Genomic DNA, 19,151 nt, shown 5'->3' with positions numbered 1-19,151 from the left:
CCATTAGGTCGACGTCCGGCACTCCCCAGCGGCGACAGATTTCCTGAAACACGTCCGGGTGAAGGGACCATTCCCCTGCGTCCATGCCCTGGCGACTGAGGAAGTCTGCTTCCCAGTTTTCTACGCCTGGGATGTGAACCGCGGATATGGTGGATGCTCTGTCCTCCACCCACATTAGAATGCGCCGGACTTCTTGGAAGGCTTGCCGACTGCGCGTCCCTCCTTGGTGGTTGATGTATGCCACCGCTGTGGAGTTGTCCGATTGGATTCGGATCTGCTTTCCTTCCAGCCACTGTTGGAAGGCCAGTAGAGCCAGATACACTGCCCTGATCTCCAGAACATTGATCTGAAGGGTGGACTCCTGCGGAGTCCACGTCCCCTGAGCCCTGTGGTGGAGGAATACTGCTCCCCACCCTGACAGACTCGCATCTGTCGTGACTACTGCCCAGGATGGGGGCAGGAAGGATCTTCCCTGAGACAATGAGGTGGGAAGGAGCCACCATTGTAGGGAGTCCTTGGCCGTCTGGGAAAGCGAGACTTTCCTGTCCAGGGACGTTGACTTCCCGTCCCATTGGCGGAGAATGTCCCATTGAAGTGGGCGCAGATGAAACTGCGCAAAGGGAACTGCTTCCATGGCTGCCACCATCTTCCCTAGGAAATGCATGAGGCGCCGCAAGGAATGCAACTGGCCCTGCAGGAGAGATTGCACCCCTGTCTGTAGTGACCGCTGCTTGTTCAGCGGAAGCTTCACTATCGCTGCTAGAGTATGAAACTCCATGCCAAGATACGTTAGTGATTGAGTCGGTGATAGGATCGACTTTGGAAAGTTGATGATCCATCCGAAAGACTGTAGGGTCTCCAGCGTAGCATTCAGGCTGTGCTGACATGCCTCTTGAGAGGGAGCTTTGACCAATAAATCGTCTAGGTAAGGGATCACCGAGTGTCCCTGAGAGTGCAAGACTGCTACCACCGCCGCCATGACCTTGGTGAAGACCCGTGGGGCTGTCGCCAGACCAAATGGCAGAGCTACGAACTGAAAATGGTCGTCTCCTATCACAAAACGTAGAAAACGTTGATGTTCTGTAGCAATTGGCACGTGGAGATAAGCATCTTTGATGTCTATTGAGGCAAGGAAGTCTCCTCTGGACATTGAGGCAATGACAGAACGCAGGGTTTCCATCCGGAACTTCCTGGCGTGCACATGTTTGTTGAGCCGTTTTAGGTCCAGAACAGGACGGAACGAGCCGTCCTTTTTTGGAACCACAAAGAGATTGGAGTAAAACCCTTGCCCTTGTTCCTGAGGAGGGACTGGGATCACCACTCCTTCCGCTCTTAGGGAGTCCACCGCCTGCAGCAGAGCATCTGCTCGGCCTGGATGTGGGGAGGTTCTGAAGAACCGAGCTGGAGGACGAGAATTGAACTCGATTCTGTACCCGCGAGACAAAATGTCCGTCACCCACCGGTCTTTGACCTGTGACATCCAAATGCCGGAAAAGCGGGAGAGCCTGCCCCCGACCGGCGATGCGGAGGGAGGGGGCTGGAAGTCATGAGGTAGCCGCTTTGGAAGCGGTACCTCCATTTGCTTTCTTGGGGCGCGTGTGAGCCCGCCACGAATCTGAGTTTCTTTGCGTCCTCTGAGTCCCTTTGGACGAGGTAAATGGTGTCTTGCCCGAACCTCGAAAGGACTGAAACCTCTGCTGCCACTTTTTCTGCTGAGGTTTGGTTGTTCTGGGTTGTGGTAAAGAGGAGTCTTTATCCTTGGACTGCTTAATGATATCAGCCAATGGCTCGCCAAACAGTCTATCTCTAGATAAAGGCAAGCTGGTTAAACATTTTTTGGAACCAGCATCTGCTTTCCAGTCCTTTAACCACAAGGCTCTGCGCAAAACTACCGAATTGGCAGACGCCATTGAGGTGCGACTGGTAGATTCTAGGACCGCATTGATAGCGTAAGACGCAAACGCCGACATCTGCGTGGTAAGGTGCGCCACTTGCGGCACTGCTGGATGTATGATAGCATCCACTTTTGCTAAGCCAGCTGAAATAGCCTGGAGTGCCCATACGGCTGCGAATGCCGGAGCAAACGACGCGCCGATAGCTTCATAGACAGATTTTAACCAAAGGTCCATCTGTCTGTCATTGGCATCTTTAAGTGAAGCGCCATCCTCCACTGCAACTATGGACCTAGCTGCGAGTTTGGAAATCGGGGGGTCTACCTTTGGACACTGTGTCCAGCGCTTGACCACCTCAGGGGGGAAAGGGAAACGCGTATCTTTAGATCGTTTAGAGAAACGCCTTTCTGGGTGAGCGTCGTGCTTCTGGATTGATTCTCTGAAGTCAGCGTGATCCAACAAAGCACTCAATTTACGCTTGGGATAAAGGAAACGAAACTTCTCCTGCTCCGCGGCCGCCTCTTCTGCTGAAGGGGCTGGGGGAGAAATATCCAACAGCCTATTGATGGCTGAGATAAGGTCGTTTACCATGGCATCCCCATCAGGGGTATCCAGGTTGAGAGGGGTTCCAGGAATGGATTCCTGATCACTCTCATCAGACACATCACAGGGAGACTGATTGCGCTGAGACCCTGAGCAGTGTGATGACGTCGAGGGTCTTTCCCAGCGTGCTCGCTTAGTGTGGCTGGGGCTATCATCTGAGTCATAATCCTCGGCCTGTGAAGCCGGGGACCCCCCTGTGGGCTGGATTAATTCCAAGTGAGGGGGACCTGAGGACAGAGGCCTCGCCGTGCCCAAAGACTGAGCCCCATGCATAGATTGCAAGGTTTCAAGGATTTTTGCCATAGACACAGACATATTATCAGCAAAAACTGCAAAGTCTGTCCCTGTCACCGGGGCAGAACTTACAAGCGTCTCAGCCTGGGTCACTACCTCTCCTGACTCCGGCTGGCGAAGCAGCACCGGGTCGGAGCATTGCACACAATGGGGGTCATCGGAGCCTGCTGGTAGATTAGCCCCACATGCAGCACACGCAGTATACACAGCCCTAGCCTTGGCAGCCTTGCGTTTTGAGGATGGCATGTTGTTACTTCCACAGAGGGATCTGGGAGATGCAGCCAGAAGCGACCTCACAGTGCAAGAAATACAATATCTCTATATCCTACACAGTACACCGATACACCGTGAGGCACTAGAGGGACCAGCACAGAAAAATCGCTTACCGCCCGCTTAAAAAGCGGGTGTGTGGTCGCCAGATAGCCCCTAGTCCAGGTCTCCCAGAGCCTTGCGTCCTTCCTCCAGCCAGACTGCATGTAATGGCTGCCGGCGTCCTGAGAGAGAAGGGGGGCGGGCCCTGGGCGTTCCTGGCTAAGAGCGGGAAGCCTGCTTCCCTCTGTGCCTAGTGTGAGGGCTGGAGCATGTAAATCAGGCTCCAGCCCTCGTCGCTGCTAGCGAACAGCGTCTCTCCCCTACCCTGAATGACAGGGTGGGGGCGGGAACGAATCGGAGCTGCCGGCGTCCTAGGCCCAAAAAGCCGGGGACTCAATTTATAACCGCCGCCGCCGTAAAAGAGCGGACGGCGGATCCCCGGCGCACCACAAGTCACAGCAGCGCCGCCCGGTCCAGAGGGGGTCGGCGCTGCGTTCCCATACACAAAAAATCCCCCAGTAATCTGTAGGGACACCAACTCCAACGTTGCGGTCCCCGGCGCACTACAACACCCAGCCAGCCCGGAGTGTGTCTGTGCCTGCCGGGGACACAGAGTACCTGTATGATGCAGGGCCTGTCCCTGATCGTACTCCTGCTCCGTCTCCATCAGGTTCTAATGGGTCTGTGGATGGAGCCCGGCGTCAGAGCTGAGAGGCCGGCAGGATCCCACTTCCACAGAGCCCTACCAGGGGATGTGGAAGGAAAGCAGCATGTGGGGCTCCAGCCCCTGTACCAGCAATAGGTACCTCAACCTTACAACACCATCCAGGGGTGAGAAGGGAGCATGCTGGGGACACTATATGTGTCCTCTTTTCTTCCATCCGAAATAGTCAGCAGCTACTGCTGACTAAAATCTGTGGAGCTATGCATGGAATGTCTGACCTCCTTCGCACACAAAGCTAAAACTGGAGAACCCGTGATACCACGGGGGGGGGTATAGCCAGAGGAGGAGGGGCCTTGCACTTTTGATGTAGTGCTTTGTGTGGCCTCCAGAGGGCAGTAGCTATACCCCAATCGTCTGGGTCTCCCAATAGAGCGCTGAAGAAAACAAAGATGCGCCTGCGCGAACCAGTGTGTTCTCTACACAGTCGCAAGATTTTGCCCAGGGATGTGGATGAAGCGGGTGACGTCATCCACATCGACTGACAAAATCTCACCAGTTTGCACAGGCGAACCTATGTTTTCGGCACTGCCCGCCATAGGGCAGAGCGAAGTACGCCTGCATGAGCCGGAAATATGCCTGCGCAGGCGCGAGATTTGCTTGCCTACGTGGATGGCATCCAATGCACAGGAGGAGGGCAAAAGGAGGGACAGCAGGCACAGATTAGGAGGCCCATCAGAGCGGACAATTTACATACAGGGCAGGGGATTTTATAAAAGGCATTTATGGGGCCTACAGTGGGGGTCAGGGTGTAATGTGCACTTTTATAGACTGCAACACAAACGCTAGTTTTAGTTTAGAATCTGGTGACAGGTTCCCTTTAACTGCAGGCACATGTAATGCGTTACTCACCTCATCGATCGCCTCCTTCTCTGAGAGTACGACTTCATACTTGAAGCACATGAAGAAGAGGGGGGGCCCTTTGTGCTAAACACAGGAATATCCGAGCTGTAAGTGAAGGAGAATTTCGTTATTACCTTTTTATTACAAATTCTTTCTATTCTCAAGATTGGAAGGACTTTAAAATGTATTGTGTACAGCTTGTTGCCATGGTTTCCAGCCACCTCTGCCGTATATCAGCAGTGGCCATTCTTGCAACAGCAACCTCTTTGCTATAGAGCTTTCAATCGCTGCTCTGAAGCCGACCAGATTGCTGGATGTTGCATTGTCTGTGCTCACAAGCATTGGAGCCCACAGTTCATCATATGCCACTGATCTGAACTGTCAATCATCAGGAGCGCACCGCCCCCCAGTAAAAGCAGGGAGCTGGGGACAAGGAGTGGTGCATCCTGATCATGAGATCACCAGGTCCACACAGAAGGATTGACGCTGCTGATACTTCAGGTTCATTGCATAGTGCTCACTATGTAGTCATCAAAAGTAGAGTTGAGCGGACTGTCAATAATCCGGGGCCGGCGGGTTTGAATAAGTTCGGATCTGATCCAGAAAGGAAAGAAAGAAAAAGAAGAAGGAAAGAAAAAGAAAAAAAGGAAAAAAAAAGAAAAGGAAAGAAAAAGAAAAGGAAAGAAAAAGGAAAGGAAAGAAAAAGGAAAGGAAAGGAAAGAAAAAGGAAAGGAAAGAAAAAGGAAAGGAAAGAAAAAAGGAAAAGAAAGACAAAAGGAAAGGAAAGAAAAAGGAAAGGAAAGAAAAAAGGAAAAGAAAGAAAAAGGAAAAGAAAGAAAAAGGAAAAGAAAGAAAAAGGAAAAGAAAGAAAAAGGAAAAGAAAGAAAAAGGAAAAGAAAGAAAAAGGAAAAGAAAGAAAAGGAAAAGAAAGAAAAGGAAAAGAAAGAAAGGAAAAGAAAGGAAAGGAAAAGAAAAAAAAGAAAAGAAAGAAAGAGAAAGAAAGAAAAAAAAAAAAATCCAGGTTGGACTCGGATCTGCCGCTGAAACCGCGCGAATCCGGATTTTGCCGATCCGGGTCCGCTCAACACTAATCAAAAGAGAAGACAGAAGCGGTAATAAACCTCTTCTGTCTTCTGACTGCTGTTAGACTGCAGTAGTATTAACCGTATGTTGTAAATTTACAATAGCACAGGGTTAAAGGCACATTTGGTGATTATATGGTTATGGAAGTGTTAGATTGCGCTTCATGGGCAATGCATGCAAACAAAGTGCCGCATCCATAGGTGGCAGTCAATGAGTCCGTCTAGCACGAGTGCAGACACAACGTACAGTGTTATGTACCCACACCCCAATAAAATTAATTTCTGACCAGTTACCAACCTTTTTACAAACGTGCAATTAATTTGTGATAGTCCAACATTTTCCCAGCCAGGAAGTTCATAGGGTCCAGAAGTCACGGTTTTGTCCCTCTCGGACGTCATCCAGGTGTCTTCAGACAAGTCAAACGTTGTGTTCATGTCCCTGATGTTAAGAGCCGGTGTGGGGACTGTGGCGCTGTTCTGGAGGGCAGACGTCCCCAGCGGTATCCGGCCCTTTGTGAGGGGCTGGGAGAGTGCGATAGGGGTGGGTTGGGAGGGCTGCTTTGGAGTGCAGAGAGACTGTCTGGCAATAGGTAGGTCAGTGGTCTTATTAGGAGGCAGACTGGCACCGGATCGGAGGTTTGGGCGGCTGGGGATAGAGGATTTTCTTAGTCTTTTGACCTGAACCTCTGGGGTTCTGGAAAGGACTGGGCTGGATTTAGATGGGGTCTGGGTGTCTTGTCTTCTCCTTTTCACTGGCACCACAGGGCTACGAAGCGTGGGGCTGGTGTCTGGAAGAAGCGCCTGACGGCCACGTTTTGTTGGCTGCCTTTTCCTGGGGTTAGGAGGTAGGACTGGCTCCTCAACCTTAATATCTGGAATAATATCTAAAAACACACACAAAAAAAATATATTAATAAATATAATAATAATTATAATATATTATAATATTATTCATAAAAACAAACATGTAATTAATAAAAATATAATAAATAAAAAATGTAATATTTATAAAATGTAATGTAAAAATATAATAATAATAATAAATAATTCAATATAAATAAAATAAAAATAATATCGATAAAATAATAAAATAATATAAATATGTAATATTGATAAAGAAGGGAATTTTGTTTACTTACCGTAAATTCCTTTTCTTCTAGCTCCTATTGGGAGACCCAGACAATTGGGTGTATAGCTTCTGCCTCCGGAGGCCACACAAAGTATTACACTTTAAAAAGTGTAACCCCTCCCCTCTGCCTATACACCCTCCCGTGCATCACGGGCTCCTCAGTTTTGGTGCAAAAGCAGGAAGGAGGAAACTTATAAATTGGTTTAAGGTAAATTCAATCCGAAGGATGTTCGGAGAACTGAAAACCATGAAACAACATGTGTACACAAAAGAACAACTAGCCCGAAGGGAACAGGGGCGGGTGCTGGGTCTCCCAATAGGAGCTAGAAGAAAAGGAATTTACGGTAAGTAAACAAAATTCCCTTCTTCTTTGTCGCTCCATTGGGAGACCCAGACAATTGGGACGTCCAAAAGCAGTCCCTGGGTGGGTAAAAGAATACCTCGATAACAAGAGCCGACACGACTCCCTCTTACAGGTGGGCCACCGCCGCCTGAAGGACTTGCCTACCTAGACTGGCATCTGCCGAAGCATAGGCATGCACTTGATAGTGCTTTGTGAAAGTGTGCATACTAGACCATGTAGCTGCCTGACACACTTGTAGAGCCGTTGCCTGGTGCCGCAATGCCCAGGACGCCCCCACGGCTCTGGTAGAATGGGCTTTCAGCCCCGAAGGAATCGGAAGCCCCGAAGAACGGTAAGCTTCAAGAATCGGTTCCTTGATCCACCGAGCCAAGGTTGACCTGGAAGCCTGCGAACCCTTACGCTGACCAGCCACAAGGACAAAGAGCGCATCTGAACGGCGCAGGAGCGCTGTGCGAGACACGTAGAGCCGGAGTGCTCTCACTAGATCTAATGAGTGCAAATCCTTTTCAAAGCGGTGAATTGGATTAGGGCAAAATGAAGGTAAGGTGATATCCTGATTGAGATGAAAAGGCGATACCACCTTAGGGAGAAATTCCGGAACAGGACGGAAAACCACCTTATCCTGGTGAAAAACCAGGAAGGGGGCTTTGCATGACAGCGCTGCGAGCTCCGACACTCTACGGAGTGAAGTAACTGCTGCTAGAAATGCCACTTTCTGCGAAAGACGTGATAAGGAGACATCCCGCAGCAGCTCAAAAGGCGGTTTCTGAAGAGCCGTTAGCACCCTGTTCAGGTCCCAGGGTTCAAGCGGGCGCTTGTAAGGTGGGACTATGTGGCAAACTCCCTGCAGGAACGTGCGGACCTGCGGAAGCTTGGCCAGGCGCTTTTGAAAGAATATTGAGAGTGCCGATACTTGTCCTTTGAGAGAACTAAGTGACAACCCCTTATCCATTCCGGATTGAAGGAAGGAAAGAAAAGTGGGTAAGGCAAAAGGCCAGGGGGTAAAACCTTTATCAGAACACCAAGACAAGAAAATCCGCCAATAGAAAAAATAAGCCTGGCTCACTATCTTAGTTGGGTGCTCTGGAGAAGAAAAAAAAAAAAAAAAAAAAAAAACAACAACTGCAGAAAAATACATGTAACTCCGGCACTCCTTAGAAAAAATGTATAAAGTCTTGGGTGGTGCTGAATACGTTTTTATTAAACAAAGGAATGAAGTCTGTCCCAACGTTTCGGTCTACACCTGACCTTTATCAAGGGATCTATCAGACTAGAGAATTGTAGAGAATAGAATGAACATGCACCAATGGATGACACGTGTAGTAGTCAACCGCGTCTAACACTAGGGTTCGGTACTTGTGACCGTATAACTCAGGTTATGTGCCGCGCTCATTACACAAGAAAAGACGCGTCTTGTTGGCAGAGCCTTGAGAGGCAGGATACTATTTATATTCTGATTTCTCAGCGTTGGAATCACATTCACTGTAGTATCAGTAAGAGGTAAAGACCATGTATTTCCGGTCAGGTAATAAAGAAGGTAATATGACTATTCTCTGTCACATGGGATAATAGGATATTTAATGTGGAAAGCCACAATGGCAAAACTTCGGTGGCATCAGGAGAAGAATCGTATGTCCTGGTACAGGGCGACAGAACAGCTGCAAGTCTAATCAGGTAGTGCCTGTGGGAACACGCCAGGGGGACAGGGCTATTGTGACAAGCGCTGGACTGTGCCGGTTTCCGGGTGGGTCAGTGTGGACCGGATGCTGTAATAGATCTTGGCGGACGTCGGTTTCCTGGCCTGTCTCATAGTGGCAATGACATCCTGAGACAACCCTGAGGACGCTAGGAGCCAGGACTCAATGGCCACACAGTCAGGTTGAGGGCCGCAGAATTCAGATGGAAAAACGGCCCTTGCGACAGCAAGTCTGGGCGGTCTGGCAGCGCCCACGGCTGACCCACCGTGAGATGCCACAGATCCGGGTACCATGACCGCCTCGGCCAGTCTGGAGCGACGAGAATGGCGCGACGGCAGTCGGACCTGATCTTGCGTAGTACTCTGGGCAGCATCGCCAGAGGAGGAAATACATAAGGCAGTCGAAACTGCGACCAATCCTGAACTAATGCGTCCGCCGCCAGCGCTCTGTGATCTTGAGACCGTGCCATGAAGGCCGGGACCTTGTTGTTGTGCCGTGACGCCATGAGATCGACGTCCGGCGTTCCCCAGCGGCGACAGATCTCTCGAAACACTTCTGGGTGCAGGGACCATTCCCCCGCATCCATGCCCTGACGACTGAGAAAATCTGCTTCCCAGTTTTCTACGCCCGGTATGTGAACTGCGGAGATGGTGGATGCTGTGGCTTCCACCCACTGCAGAATTCGCCGGACTTCTTGGATGGCTTGACGACTCCGCGTGCCGCCTTGGTGGTTGATGTATGCGACGGCAGTGGCGTTGTCCGACTGGATACGGATCTGCCTGCCCTCCAGCAACTGCTGGAAAGCCAATAGGGTCAGATACACTGCCCTTATCTCCAGGACATTGATCTGAAGGGAAGACTCTAACGGAGTCCAGGTTCCCTGAGCCCTGTGATGGAGGAACACCGCTCCCCACCCTGACAGGCTCGCGTCCGTGGTGACCACAGCCCAGGTTGGGGGCAGGAAGGATTTTCCCTGTGATAGAGAAGTGGGAAGAAGCCACCACTGAAGAGACGTCTTGGTTGCAAGGGAAAGAGAGACGTTCTTGTCGAGAGAGTTCGACCTCCTGTCCCATTTGTGGAGAATGTCCCACTGGAGAGGGCGCAGATGGAATTGCGCGAAAGGCACTGCTTCCATCGCTGCCACCATCTTCCCCAGGAAGTGCATGAGGCGTCTCAAGGGGTGTGACTGAGTCTGAATCAGAGATTGCACCCCTGCCTGCAGTGACAGCTGTTTGTCTAGCGGTAGCTTGACTACCGCTGACTGTGTATGAAACTCCATCCCTAGATAAGTTAGAGATTGGGTCGGTGTCAACTTGGATTTTGGGAAGTTGATGAGCCACCCGAACTGCTGGAGGGTCTCCAGAGCGACGGTAAGGCTGTGTTGACACGCCACCCGAGAAGGTGCCCTGACTAGGAGATCGTCTAATTAGGGAATCACCGAGTGCCCCTGAGAATGCAGGACCGCCACAACGGATGCCATGACTTTGGTGAAAACCCGTGGGGCTGTCGCCAGGCCGAAGGGCAATGCCACGAACTGAAGGTGTTCGTCCCCAATGGCGAAACGCAAGAAGCGTTGATGTTCTGGTGCGATCGGCACATGGAGATAAGCATCCTTGATGTCGATCGATGCGAGGAAGTCTCCTTGTGACATTGAGGCGATGACCGAGCGGAGAGATTCCATCCGGAATCGTCTGGTGCTCACGTGTTTGTTGAGCAATTTGAGGTCCAGAACGGGACGGAATGATCCGTCTTTCTTTGGCACCACGAATAAGTTGGAGTAAAAACCGCGACCCTGTTCCTGAGTGGGAACGGGGGTCACAACTCCTTTTTTCAGAGCGTCCACTGCTTGAAAAAGTGCGTCTGCCCGCGCGGGGGGCGGGGAGGTTCTGAAGAAACGAGTCGGAGGACGAGAGCTGAACTCTATCCTGTAACCGTGAGACAGGATGTCTCTCACCCATCGGTCTTGAACATGTGGCCACCAGGCGTCGCGAAAGCGGGAGAGCCTGCCACCGACCGAGGATGCGGTTCGGGGATGCCGTGAGTCATGAGGAGGCCGCCTTGGGGGCAGTGCCTACGGCGGCCTTTTGGGGGCGTGACTTAGACCGCCACGCATAGGAGTTCCTCTGGCCTTTGTCCTGTCTATTGGACGAAGAGGACTGTGGCTTGGCGGAGGGACGAAAGGACCGAAACCTCGATTGAATTTTTCGTTGCTGAGGTCTCTTAGGTTTGGACTGGGGTAAGGAGGAGTCCTTTCCCTTGGATTCCTTAATAATCTCATCCAATCGTTCGCCAAACAATCTATCGCCAGAAAACGGCAAACCGGTTAAGAACCTCTTGGAAGCAGAGTCTGCCTTCCATTCGCGCAGCCACATGGCCCTGCGGACTGCAACAGAATTAGCGGATGCCACCGCTGTCCGGCTAGCAGAGTCTAGGACTGCGTTCATGGCGTAGGAAGAAAACGCCGACGCCTGAGAGGTTAAAGATGCAACCTGCGGGGCAGACGTACGTGTGACCGCATTAATCTCAGCCAGACAAGCTGAGATAGCTTGGAGTGCTCACACGGCTGCAAAAGCCGGGGCAAAAGACGCTCCCGTGGCCTCATAGATGGAGTTCACCAGGAGCTCTATCTGCCTGTCAGTGGCATCTTTTAGTGATGAGCCATCTGCAACCGAAACCACAGATCTAGCCGCCAATCTGGAGACTGGGGGATCCACCTTGGGACATTGAGCCCAACCCTTAACTACGTCAGCGGGGAAGGGGTAACGTGTGTCAGTAAGGCGCTTAGTAAAGCGCTTGTCCGGAACCGCTCTGGGCTTCTGGATAGCATCCCTGAAGTTAGAGTGATCAAAAAATGCACTCCGTGTACGTTTGGGAAACCGAAACTGGTGTTTCTCCTGCTGAGAGGCCGACTCCTCTATAGGTGGAGGCGGGGGAGATAGATCCAACACCTGATTGATGGACGAGATAAGATCATTTACTAAGGCGTCCCCTTCAGGTGTATCAAGATTGAGAGCAACATCAGGGTCCGAGCCCTGAGCTGCAACCTCCGCCACGTCCTCCAGAGAGTCCTCAAGCTGGGAACCCGAGCAGCGTGAGGAAGTCGGGGAAGATTCCAAGCGAGCCCGCTTAGCTGGTCTGGGACTGTGGTCCGTGGAGGAGTCCTCCACGTGAGACCTAAGGCCCACCCCGGCCGGGGTGGACCGAGAGGGACCTGGAGGCGCCGATCTAACAGGGTCCGGGGCCTGTGTAAGGACCGGTCTGGACTGCAGGGCTTCTAGCAACTTGGCAGACCATTTGTCCATAGACTGAGCCATGGATTGTGAGAGTGACTCTGAGAGCTTTTCAGCAAAAACTGCAAACTCTGTCGCTGCCACCTGGACAGTGGAAGCAGGGGGGTCTGCCTGAGCCGAGGGGCCCACAAGTGACCGAGGCTCCGGCTGAGCAAGCGTAACAGGGGCCGAGCATTGCTCACAGTGAGGGTAGGTGGAACCCGCAGGTAACATAGCCCCACAAGAGGTACATGTCGCAAAATAACCCTGTGCTTTAGTGCCCTTGCTCCTTGTGGCCGATATGCTGTTGTGTCCTAGGAGCGTGATCACTGAGGTTATATAGAAAAAAGGGTATACAGCCCGGCCGAACAGAAATAAGTATATACATACGTATCTATACCGGCAACCCAGGGGGACCAACACCGAGTGACCGGTGTGGCTTACCGACCGCTAAAAAGCGGGGTGTGTGTGCTCCAGATTCCCTGCCTTGGTCTCCCAGAGCTGCAGAGCTGTTCTCTGTGATTCTCCACCGGCAGAATGTCCGAAAAATGGCTGCCGGAGCTCTCAGGGGAGGAGTGAAGCCGTGGGCGGCGTTAGGAAAAGTGCGGGAATCTGGGGTCCCCACAGTGATCAGTGAGGGGGGAGGGAGCATACAGGATGCCCCGGCCCTCACATCCGACGTCAGGTCGGCTGTCCCGCCCCTATCTCTGATAGACAGGCCCGGGGGCGGGAGTTTTGCCACTAGGCCGCGATGAAGCCGGGGACTAAATTTAATACCGCGGCCGACAAGCAGGCGCGGTCGGCGCGGTAGTCCCCGGTCTTCACAATTCAGCAGCCAGTTGCGGCGTCCGGGAACCAGGCGCTCCATACACAGTCCCCATGGGGACACAGAGTACCTTGTGATGCAGGGCCCTGTCCCTGAGGATAGATAAGCTCCTGTCCAGCAGATTCCCTCAGGGGCTGCGGAGGGAGCACGGTCCCAGAACCTGGATGACCGCTTCGGATCCCACTTCTACCAGAGCCCTAAGGGATGGAGAAGGAAACACGGCATGAGGCTCCGGCCGTCGTACCCGCAATGGGTACCTCAACCTTAACAGCACCGCCGACTTAGTGGGGTGAGAAGGGAGCATGCCGGGGGCCCCTCTTTTCTTCCAACCGATACAATCAGCAGCTGCTGCTGACTAAAATGGAGATGTGTGAGTGGATGTGTGCCTCCTTCCACACAAAGTATAAAACTGAGGAGCCCGTGATGCACGGGAGGGTGTATAGGCAGAGGGGAGGGGTTACACTTTTGAGTGTAATACTTTGTGTGGCCTCCGGAGGCAGAAGCTATACACCCAATTGTCTGGGTCTCCCAATGGAGCGACAAAGAAATATAATTAAAAAAGTATTAATAAAAAATATAAATAAAATAAATAAAAAGTAATATTGATAAAATATAATACAAAATAAAAATGTTATAATATTAATACAATATATATAATAATTTTTATTTAAAATATAATAAAAAATACTAATAAATAAGAAACATAAAAATGTATTACAAAATATATGAACATTATATAATAAAATATTAAAAATAAAAAACAAAATATAAATGAATTATAATAAATAAAATACTAAATAAAAATATAATATTAATAAAAATAATTAACATTTATAAGAACGACAATAAAAAAAAAAAAAAATACTAAAAAGAAGGGAATTTTGTTTACTTACCGTAAATTCCTTTTCTTCTAGCTCCAATTGGGAGACCCAGACAATTGGGTGTATAGCTACTGCCTCCGGAGGCCACACAAAGTATTACACTTAAAAGTGTAAACTCCTCCCCTCTGCTATACACCCTCCCGTGCATCACGGGCTCCTCAGTTTTGGTGCAAAAGCAGGAAGGAGGAAACTTATAAATTGGTCTAAGGTAAATTCAATCCGAAGGATGTTCGGAGAACTGAAACCATGACCAAGAACAATTCAATCTGCACAACATGTGTACACAAGAAATAATAGCCCGAAGGGAACAGGGGCGGGTGCTGGGTCTCCCAATTGGAGCTAGAAGAAAAGGAATTTACGGTAAGTAAACAAAATTCCCTTCTTCTTTGTCGCTCCATTGGGAGACCCAAACAATTGGGACGTCCAAAAGCAGTCCCTGGGTGGGTAAAAGAATACCTCGGTAAAAGAGCCGTACAACGGCTCCTTCCTACAGGTGGACAACCGCCGCCTGAAGGACTCGCCTACCTAAGCTGGCATCTGCCGAGCGTAGGTATGCACTAGATAGTGCTCCGTGAAGGCGTGCAGACTCAACCAGGTAGTCGCCTGACACCCCTGCTGAGCCGTAGCCTGGTGCAGTAACGCCCAGGACGCACCCACGGCTCTGGCAGAATGGGCCTTCAGCCTTGAAGGAACCGGAAGCCCAGCAGAACGGTAGGCTTCAAGAATTGGTTCCTTGATCCACCGAGCCAAGTTGACTTGGGAGCTTGCGACCCTTTACGCTGGCCAGCGACAAGGACAAAGAGCGCATCCGAGCGGCGCAGGGGCGCCGTACGAGAAATGTAGAGTCTGAGTGTTCTCACCAGACCTAACAAGTGCAAATCCTTTTCACATTGGTGAACCGGATGAGAACAAAAAGAAGGTAAGAAGATATCCTGATTGAGATGAACAGAGGATACCACCTTCGGGAGAAATTCCGGAACCGGACGCAGAACCACCTTGTCCTGGTGAAACACCAGGAAGGGGGGCTTTGCATGACAGCGCTGCTATGTCAGACACTCTGCGGAGTGACGTGACTGCCACTAGGAAGACCACCGTCTGCGAAAGTCGTGGAAAAGAATATCAATCATTGGCTCGAAGGGTGGTTTCTGAAGAGCCGGTATCACCCTGTTCCGATCCCAGGGTTCTAGCCGACGCTTGTAAGGAGGGACTATGTGGCAAACCCCCTGCAGGAACGTGTGTACCTGAGGGAGTTTGGCTAGGCGTTTTTGAAAACAACACAGAACGCGCCGAAACTTGTCCCTTGAGGGAACCGAGAGACAACCCCTTTTCCATTCCGGATTGAAGGAAGGACAGAAAGTGGGCAAGGCGAATGGCCAGAGAGTAAAACTCTGATCAGAGCACCAGGATAAGAAGATCTTCCACGTCCTGTGGTAGATCTTGGCGGACGTTGGTTTCCTGGCTTGTCTCATAGTGGCAATGACCTCTTGAGATAACCCTGAAGACGCTAGGATCCAGGACTCAATGGCTACGCAGTCAGGTTGAGAGCCGCAGCATTCAGATGGAAAAACAACCCTTGAGACAGCACGGCTGGCCGGTCTGGTAGTGTCCACGGTTGGCCTACCGTGAGATGCCACAGATCCGTGTACCACGACCTCCTCGGCCAGTCTGGAGCGACGAGGATGTCGCGGCGGCAGTCGGATCTGATCCTGCGTAACGCTCTGGGCAGCAGTGCCAGAGGAGAAATACGTGAGGCAGTGGAAACTGCGACCAATCCTGAACTAATGCGTCTGCCGCCAGAGCTCTGTGATCTTGAGAACGTGCCATGAATGCCGGGACCTTGTTGTTGTGCCGGGACGCCAAAAGGTCGACGTCCGGCTTCCCCCAGCGGCAACAAATCTCTTGAAACACGTCCGGTCGAAGAGACCATTCCCCTGCGTCCATGCCCTGGCGACTGAGAAAGTCTGCTTCCCAGTTTTCTACGCCCGGGATGTGAACTGCGGAGATGGTGGAGGCTGTGGCTTCCACCCACAGCAGAATCCGCCGGACTTGCTGGAAGGCTTGCCGACTGCTTGTGCCGCCTTGGTGGTTGATGTATGCCACCGCCGTGGCGTTGTCCGACTGAATTCGGATCTGCCTGCCTTCCAGCCATGGCTGGAACGCTTTTAGGGCTAGAACACTGCCCTTACCTCCAGAACATTGATCTGGAGGGAGGACTCTGCTGAGTCCATGTACCCTGAGCCCTGTGGCGGAGGAAGACTCCCTGACAGACTCGCGTCCGCCGTGACCACAGCCCAGGATGTGGGCAGGAAGGATTTTTCCTTTGACAAGAGTGGAAAGAAGCCACCACTGAAGGGAGGCCATGGCTGCCCGAGAAGGAGCAACGTTCTTGTCGAGGGACGTCGATTTGCTGTCCCATTTGCGGAGAAAGTCCCAATAAAGTGTGCGCAGATGAATCTGCGCAAACGGAGCTGCCTCCATTGCTGCCACCAACTTCTCTAGGAAGTGCATGAGGCGCCTCAAAGGGTGTGACTGGGCTCGAAGGAACGATTGCACCCCTGTCAGTAGTGAACGCTGTTTGTCCAGCGGAAGCTTCACTATCGCTGAGAGAGTATGAAACTCCATGCCGAGATATGTCAGTGATTGGGCCGGTGTCAATTTTGACTTTAGGAAAAATTGATGAACCACCCGAATCTCTGGAGAGTCTCTAGGGCAATGTTCAGGCTGTGTTGGCATGCCACCCGAGAGGGGGCCTTGACCAGCCGATTGCCTGAGAGAGTAGGACCGCTACCACCGTTGTCATGACCTTGGTGAAGGCCCGTAGGGCTGTCACCAGGCCGGCAGTTAGTGCCACGAACAGAAAGTGTTCGTTCCCTATGGCGAAGCGCAGGAAGCGCTGATATTCTGGTACAATCGGCACGTGGAGATAAACATCCCTGATGTCGATTGATGCTAGGAAGCCTCCTTGGGCCATCAAAGGCGATGGCAAGCGGAGAGATTCCATCCGGAACCGTCAGGTTCTCTGTCCGTTGAGCAGTGTGAAGTCCAGAACAGGGCGGAGTGATCCGTCCTATCTGGTACCACGAACAAGCTGGAGTAAAAAGCCGCGACTACGTTCTTGAATGGGAACGAGGATCGCAACTTCTCCTGCCTTCGGAGTGTTCACCGCCTGGAAACGTGTATCGGCTCGTTCGGGGGACGGAGATGCTCTGAAGCAACGAGTCGGAGGACGAGAACTGAGCTCTATCCTGTGACCGTAAGACAGAATGTCTCCTACATCGTTCTTGGACATGTGGGGACCACTCCCCTGACCTGGACCGCCATGCAGAAAAGGTTCTCTGTGCACGGCGGAGGATGAAAATACCACCGCCTGAGACGTCAAAGACGCTAATTGCGAAGTCCAGGATGACCGCCCGGTCAAGAGACTGGAGGGCACTTTATGACACTGAGCCCAAACCTGAACAACGTCAGAGGGGAAGGGACAACGTGTGTTATAAGGCGTTCTGTGCTTCTGGACAGTATCTGTGAAGCCTTGAGAGCCACGTCCGGACAGAGTCCTGGGTTGCGACCTCCGCCCCAACCTCTAGAGGGTCCTCAAGCTGAGACCCTTGAAGAAGTCGGGGAAGATTCCAAGCAAGGCTGCTTAGCCGGACTGGGACTGCGGTTCGTGCTGGAGTTCACCACGTAATAACTAGAGGCCACCCCAGGAACACGCTTCGTCGCAGACCGATAGAGGCCTGGGGCGATCCCGCAGTGCCCGGGGCCTGTGTAAGGGGCCGGGCTGGACTGCAAACTCCTAGTCTCTTAGCCGACCATTTGTCCATAGCCTGAGACATGGATAGTGAAAATGACCCAGAGAGTTTCTCAGCAAGCTGTAACTCTGTCCCTGCCGCCTGGACAGGGAACGCCGGCGAAGCTCAACAGTGCCCCCGACACCGGCTGAGCGAGAGCCACATGGCCCGAGCAATGTTCACAGTGATCACTGAGGATACATATGTACCGCCGAACTGTGAAACTGCATACAAACATTATATTCCATATATACAGTGCATCACATATACAGTTCATCACTCTAGGGGGCCCAGCATCGAGAAGAAGCCCCCTGGTGTACCGACCCTGAAGCAGTATGTGCTGCTGAAAACATGGCTGTCGGCGTACAGTGGATGGGAGAGCCGTGGGCGTAACCCCAAAAGTGCGGGAATCTGGTGCCCTGAGTGAAACGTGAGGGAGGCGGAGAACAGTCAAGTGTGCTCCAGCCGTCACTGCTAGCCTCCGACTGACCGTCCCGCCCTTCCCCCTGACTGGCAGGGCCAGGGGCGGGAGTTTAAGGCGCTAGGCCGCAAAAGCCGGGAGCTAAAGTTACAGACCGCGGCCGGCCAGCAGGCGCGGTCGGCGCGGTAGTCGCCAAGTCTGAGGCGAAGGTGCTCTCTGCACCGTCCCCAAGGGGACACTGAGTACCTTGCGGGGATCAGAGCCGTAGCGTGAATAGTGAGGGGGGCGGAGGACAGCGAAGTGTGCTCCGGCCCTCACTGTCGGCGTCAGCCCGACTGTCCCGCCCTTCCCCCTGACTGGCAGGTCCGGGGGCGGTAATGATTGAACAGTGCCCGGGAGGACTGTAAGGCTTCTCCTGGAGTAGCCAAAATTCAACAGTGCGACCATACATGTATAGCACAGAAGCATATATATATAGATATGTGTGATCACCAGAATCCCTGCCTGGGCCTCCCTGGTGTCTCTCCTCTCCAGCGTCAGAAGAGCTGACAGTAATGGCTGCCGGCGCTCTGTGGGGAGGAGGGGGCCGTGGGCGTGCCCTAGAAAGTGCGGGAATCTAGTGCCCCACTGTGCTGAGTGAGGGGGGAGGAGGATACAGAGTATGCTCCAGCCCTCAGCGCTGACGTCCTGTGCAGCGTCCCGCCCTTCCCCTGACTGGCAGGCCTGTGGGCGGGAATATGCGATACTAGGCCGCAAAAGCCGGGGACTAAATTTATAAGCGCGGCCCGCAAATAAGCGCGGCCGGCGCGGTAGTCCCCGGCGCACTAACACACCCAGCAGTGCTGCAGTGTGTATGGCACAAGCGCTCCATGCGCGGTCCCCACGGGGACACAGAGTACCTCACAGCGCGGTCGGCGCGGTGGTCCCCCGGCGCACTAACACACCCAGCAGTGCTGCAGTGTATATGGCACCAGCGCTCCATGCGTGGTCCCCACGGGGACACAGAGTACCTCACAGTAGCAGGGCCTT

At 52.2% G+C, this 19,151-nt stretch overlaps 1 protein-coding gene across 1 annotated transcript in view; it reads right to left on the bottom strand.

Annotated features, from left to right (window-relative positions):
* Nucleotides 1-19,151, bottom strand: part of KIF18B (kinesin family member 18B) — a 193,655-nt gene that overhangs the window by 11,325 nt on the left and 163,179 nt on the right. The window contains exons 13-14 of the mRNA XM_075328348.1: nt 6,046-6,631; nt 4,675-4,770 (exon numbers count right to left, since the gene is read on the bottom strand). Coding sequence (XP_075184463.1) covers nt 4,675-4,770; nt 6,046-6,631 — 682 coding nt within the window. The remainder of the gene's footprint in view (nt 1-4,674; nt 4,771-6,045; nt 6,632-19,151) is intronic.

This window comes from Anomaloglossus baeobatrachus, chromosome 11 (genome assembly GCF_048569485.1).
Source record: "Anomaloglossus baeobatrachus isolate aAnoBae1 chromosome 11, aAnoBae1.hap1, whole genome shotgun sequence".
NCBI lineage: Eukaryota > Metazoa > Chordata > Amphibia > Anura > Aromobatidae > Anomaloglossus > Anomaloglossus baeobatrachus.
Note: the sequence above shows the minus strand (reverse complement) of the source record. Positions and strands in the feature narration are given on the sequence as shown.